The 6,368-nt window shown below is 43.6% G+C and overlaps 1 protein-coding gene across 1 annotated transcript in view; it reads right to left on the reverse strand.

Annotated features, from left to right (window-relative positions):
• The window catches only part of CAAP1 (caspase activity and apoptosis inhibitor 1), a 44,322-nt gene extending 38,353 nt beyond the window's left edge, over positions 1-5,969 (reverse strand). The window contains exons 1-2 of the mRNA XM_075595499.1: positions 5,548-5,969; positions 3,926-4,129 (exon numbers count right to left, since the gene is read on the reverse strand). Of these exons, the coding sequence (XP_075451614.1) occupies positions 3,926-4,129; positions 5,548-5,667 (324 nt within the window). The 5' untranslated portion in view covers positions 5,668-5,969. The remainder of the gene's footprint in view (positions 1-3,925; positions 4,130-5,547) is intronic.
• Between the last annotated feature and the right edge of the window lie 399 nt (positions 5,970-6,368).

Below are 6,368 nucleotides of genomic sequence, written 5' to 3' on the forward strand. Positions count from 1 at the left end.
AAATGATTAGCACTTGCCCATGTATCTTGTGCCTATGCTATCTTAGGTGGCTACATCCAGGGGTCCACATCTTAGTTCATCTCTCAAGATAAGGAGTCCATGCCAATTGGTAGGGAAATATGAGCAGTTGTGCTTTCCCATATACAGACGAGACATCGAGAATTCTAAAACTTGCCTTAAACTAGCCCAGTTACATGCTGGGTGTAACCTGGCTAGTTTAAAGCATTTCGGCATTGACTAATGACCCCTCGGATTAACACAGCAGGGGTCCCTGGCAGTCCCATTCAGTTTGAATGGGACTGCCAGGGACCCCCGCTGTTAATCTGATGGGCCATTAGTCAGTGCAGAAATGCCTTAAATGCAATGCAGAAATGTATTAAACTTGCCTTAAACACGACCCAGCATGTACCTGGGTCTTTTTGCCGATTGCCACTGGTTTGTGTAAGAATAACCGTCGGCACTACAGTACCTGTTTCTCTCTACTGTCTTGGGCTAGTGGATACCCATGGGGTCCACAACTTGGTTTAACTGCCTCATCGTCTAGTATCAACCCCCACAATAAAATTCCCCAGCGCTACCCTACTTTTTGCGGAGCTGAGAACTGCGCCTCAGTCGTGCTCCTGACGTGTCAGCTGTGACGTCATTCATACCCGGCGCGCGTTCCATTCGTTACTGAGCTTCTTCGGGGGTGGGCGGATCCCCGTGGCTCCCATTTATTTATGAGTCTTTTTTGTCAAAGTAACTCTGCAGCTTCTATTAACCAATAGGATATAAAAGCTTATCTTGTTCCCGGTCTCACTCCTTTTGTTGTGCATAATTATTATATATGGGGGAGTGCCCTGTTAAAAGAAAAGAACTAGGGAATAAACACTTATGTTAAAACTGTATTAAATAGATAATAGGGTTGTTAAAGTGACTGTAGTCGTCATATGTATGCTTTCAAAAGACAATATTGTCTATTTTGGTGTTTAGACAAACTAACATTGTTGTTAAGCCGTTGTTGATACCAATACAGAATATTTATGCATATATTATACTACCTTCCTTAATGGATATGGTTAGTATTGATATTTAGATAAATATCCCATTTTAGTTACAGACTGTTCCTCCAGAGGTTTTAATATTATATGGCTTCTTTCTTTTTCTATGATTATTAAAGGTTAAGGTTTATGTCACTGGAGGTTGAGTGCATCTCATAGGAAACCATTTCTCTTTCGCACAATCATTTTATTCCCTATTTGCACCCCTCCAGCACGTAATTGACTAGCTGAGCAGGCACCTTCAATATAATTGTATTGAACAACATACTGGTGCCATCATAATATACATAACCTGGTGGCAGATAAGGAAAGTCAGATAGCTGTCCACCTGGCAAGTATTGCCTGGAGCAGAAAGTGTCTGAATCTTAGGGAAAACGCAGGATCACGGGAGGTCGGGTCACCACGCCTCGTCTCTGGGAACCCCACAGTTCCGGTAATAAGAAAATACCATACCGGGAAGAAAAAAAAAAAAGGAGAGGAGCAGCACAAATTGCTGCTTTAAGGCGCTCAACACCAACAACTCACAAAAAAAAAAAAAAAAGTGTTGGCATCAATATTTCTTCCAAGTAGAGACCTAGGATTTCACAATGACATATGCAATTCGCTTGAACAGAATCAAAAGCAAAGTCAATTTGTGCAATGCCACATTTTTTTACTGGATAAGAACAGCAGCTGAAAATGGTCTTGTACTACTTTACCTGCCGGAAGTGATCAATTCTGCAAATGATGTGTATAAGGGGAGGCTAGGTGGAATCCAAACATATTCACAACATGCCTTACATAATCAGGAGACGTGCCTTACTTACCTATTGTAAAATATGTTTAACTCTTATTGCTACAGGGTCTTGTTGTAAAACAGCTTAATATAGAAGTGCATTCCAAATTGTTTTTTAAATCTGTAATACCCGTTTGTTTATCCTGTGGAACACTGTATAACTGCACTATTGCTATTATGGCACTGCATGGTATTATTTCTGAATTGTTCATCCCATGCAAATGCAAACATCATTATTTCAGCCATAAAATAAGGAGGCCTGTTGTCTGTCACGTCTCGGAGGGGGAGATTCGCGACGGTCCGTTGCGGGTAAATGCACCAGATCTGGCATTTCCTGCCAGTCAAGTCAAAAGAAGTTAACGATGGACCCGGTACATTTCACTGCAACGGACCTTGGCAAATCGTCCCCTTAATCCCTTCGTAATGACAGGCAAAGTGTTTGCGGGCCTCTCTGGTAGGGAAAACATTAAAAGGTGCAATCCTTGTTACATAGTAGATGAGGTTGAAAATAAGACATGCGTCCATCAAGTTCAACCTATGATACATTTAGACAACAGATACTTTATCCTATATCTATACTTCTGTACTGATCCAGAGGAAGGCAACAAAAAACCCCAGTGACATATCATCCAATGATATCTCATAAGGGGAAAAATAAATTCCTTCCTGACTCCAAGAATTGGCAAATTGGATTATTCCCTGGATCAACATCCTTCCCATGTTTATTTATTTGGTATATCCCTGTTTACCTTTCCTTTCTAAAAAAAGATGTCCAACCTTTTTTGAACAAATTTACTGTATCTGCCATCACTGTCTCCATGGTTAATGAATTCCACATTTTAACTGCCTTTACTGTAAAAACCCTTTCCTTTGTTGCTGGTGAAATCTCCTTTCCTCCAACCTTAAGGGATGACCCTGTGTCATTTGTACTGTCCGTGGGATGAATATTTATTTTGAAAGCTCCTTGTACTGTCCCTGAATATATTTGTATATAATTATCATATCCCCTCTTAGACGCCTCTTTTCTAATGTAAATAAATCTAAATTTAGCTAGCCTCTCCTCATAAGTTAGATTGTCCATCCCCTTTGTTAATTTGGTAGCTCTTCTCTGCACTCTCTAGTTCCATAATGTATTTTCTAAGGGTGGTGCCCAAAATTGTACTCCATATTCAAGGTGTGGTCTTACTAATGCTTTGTAAAGGGGCATAATTATGTTTACTTCCCTTCCATCCATTGCCCATTTAATGCAAGATAAGATCTTGTTTGCCTTTGCAGCTACTGTTACTCCTTGGAAACGGTGTTATCCAACAACACACTGTTTGTTAATATCAACTTCTAAGAATTGGTCAACTATAGCTGCAAATGTGTTAAAAATTAAGCCATGTTTTTCGTGTCTAATAACGCTACGAATGTAGTATCATTTCTAAGAAGAAATAAAAACGATGCGGAATCTTTGTATTAGCATTGCTCTCTCTCTCTGGATCTCTTTCTAAAAGTTTGTTAGCATTAACGCACTGAGTGGTACACAAATGTAAACTACACAAAACGGGAGTGATCCTTTATTTTGTTGTATATGTACTCATATGGAATGCAACCTCTTTTCTTTGAAAGCAGCTATCCTATTGCCATTGTCATGGTAACAGGAGACAGCAGTGAAATAATGAACAATTGGAAACTCTGCTAAATACTAAGATTTTCAATAAGTAGATCAAAACAACAAACTATCGAGCTATGTTGCGACTTTTTTTGGTTGTTATTGGTGGGATTGCTTCTTTAAATTGCATTACATTATTAGTGCTCCCAGACCTGTATGTTAGCACGATTCCAGCATGTTTTGTACATAAAATAGACACCATTTTAATTTAATTATAGCTGAATATATGTTCTTCCAAACAATTCCTGTGTATGTTGTCTGGTCTATGCAGCTCACCACACACAAATTGTGTGATAGGTACCGCTAATCTTCCAGGACCCCAAAAATGTGTAGTGTACTCGCTAAAAAGGTAAAGGGTATACCATCCCATTGCTATATGTACGCTATATAAAAAAAAAAGAAAAACTGCATAGATGGCTGGCATAAAAATACTGATCTTATTTATAAATCACTTGCCTTTAATAGGTCGGGGAGCATTTTTTGCAGCTTCTTCTCCCCCACTACCCGGAAGCACTGCTGTAACATCTCCTTTTTGTCCGACATGTAAAAACTAATGGGCTTGAGTGGGACACTCAGGTCCAGGCCCCCTTCCTCTAGGTCACTTGGTTCTTCAACTTCACCTTCCTTGTCAACAGCAGGCGGAAGAGGGCTCTTTGCTTCCTGAAAAGAAGAATGTAGCTCTAGTGATTATATGAACCCAAATTTACAAAAGAACTACTAGTTGCTTAAGCACCAAAGTAAAGTTTTTCACACTGAAACTCACTTGCAATTTAAATTCCTGTCAATGTATAAGGTACAGAGTCTTTATATGTTTGTAAAATGTTGTAAAATGTAGGATTATAATTTTATTATGGGTTAATTACAATAAGCTTGTGGCCGATCTACTCAATCTTTCTTGACCCGGCCCCTTTGGCAAACTTCTTTAAAGAGCCCTGCCATATGGGGACGTCTGATGTCATATACTTATGGTTCCCAGGTGTCCAGTATTGAATCGGACTGTCCTATATTTGAACAATGTTCGGTAAAATAATAGAGGTAATACTGGACATGTATGTGTATAACAGTATTACCTCTCTGGACGTAGTGACCCAACAGGCTTGGGGGGCCGCACAATTTCCCTGCACAGAAAAAGAGCAGGGCTATTGCTAGGGGACTGGACAGCTTCATTCATCCTGATTGGCTTCAACAGCGGGGCACAAACTGGGGGCGCGAGAATTTCTAGGGGGGCACAGCGGTTACAGAGGCCCCGCGCTCTTCCCCACGGCATTTAAATTAAATGCGGAGGGAGGTGTGAGGCCTCTGTAACTTCCTTACCTGCTCACTGCTGGGTCTTCGGCAACACGGCGTCAAATGATACCGCGAAGTCATGTGACGTGATGCATCGCCATGGCAACGCACATCAAATGATGCGGGGGGGTCACGTGACATCAAATGACCCACGGCATCATTTGACACGAATCCTTGGAGAGGGGGGGGCGCGAACGCTGCGCCTAGCAAGAAGTTTGCGCACCCCTGGGCTACATTACCCAGCAGCAGCCAATCAGGATGATGTGTTGGGAGCCTGGGGTCATGGAGAGTAGGAAGCAGCATGGAGCTGAGGTAGGCTGCGGTCCCAGTCATGTATGTGACACGCACGCCCGGCGGGGGGGCGGCGCGTGCACAGCGCTAACCGCGATCTGCGGTCTGAGGGGAGAGAGGGAGCTTGCGACGGGAGGGGGCGTGGTCGGGGATTTGCAGGGGCGTGCCCATTACATCACGCGGCTGGTTAGCCCTCATTGGGTGAACCGCCGGTGGGGGCGTGGCCACGCCTCCGTCGCAAGTTTTAAACTCAATTTCATTGAGTTTAAAAAAACTTGCAGTACGGCGCGGCTGTTGGTGCGTACTGGGCCCAGCCCCATTGAGGGGCGGTGCTTGCACGCACAGCGCACGCCGCGCGCTGTGGCAGTGACCGCAGCCGTAGGTGTGTGTGTGTGTATGTGTCACCTTTCACCATTGTGCCCAGTATTTTTGGAGAAGCCATCTGGAAGCCTTATAGCAATGAGGGTGTGTGGAAAGGTATGCTCATGTCAGGGCTTTACCGGGTTACTGAGGCTGACTTCCGTGCTCTTCCTCTTCCTCTCCGCCTGTGCCCCAACTTCACAGGAGTCTGACCTCCTCCTCTTCTTCTTCTCTTTGGAGCCTTTCTTCCCGCCAGTCATGACAGCAACCGGGGCAAAGAGGTAGGATAGAGGAGATAGATACAACGTGCAAGGAACAAACTGTGCAGGTGAACAGGAAGAGGTGTATATGTATATACACACAAACACACTGTACACGCAGAGGCGCGGCTCAGAGATGGTATGTATATATACACACTGCACCCACAGAGGCTATATATGTCTATGTGTACACTCAGAGGTTCGCGTGTCTCCTCTCTGGGGGTGCCGCGCGCACAGGCATTCGCTGATATATCCCAGCATACTGCTGTCACAATGCCACTGTAATGTTATCACAATAGTGACTATGACTCGCTGGAATTGGCCAATTGGAGTCCAAGGAATCCGTCATGTACACGCCTTTGCACGGCGTGATTGTGCGTGCGCATGCATAGACACGTAACTGAGCAGTGAAGCATTAGAAGCCATTCATATTGAGGGTAGAAGGCGGCTACAGGTACTCCGGAGTGACGTGTAACTTATTACGCTACAGCTAAGGGCGGCGACCATCTTTGGTAAGGGCACTGCCTATTCAATGTCTTTAGGAGACGCTTGTGGAAGTGTTGAGCTGTGTAAAACCACTCCCTCTATATAAACTACACCCTACAGTCTCACTCGGTGGAAGGGCGTTGTACTGAGCAGAAAGTATTTCTTAGGTTCAACCATAAAGTCACCCTTTTGAGATAAATGTGCAATGACCCAAG

The sequence above is a fragment of the Ascaphus truei genome, chromosome 1 (genome assembly GCF_040206685.1).
Source record: "Ascaphus truei isolate aAscTru1 chromosome 1, aAscTru1.hap1, whole genome shotgun sequence".
NCBI lineage: Eukaryota > Metazoa > Chordata > Amphibia > Anura > Ascaphidae > Ascaphus > Ascaphus truei.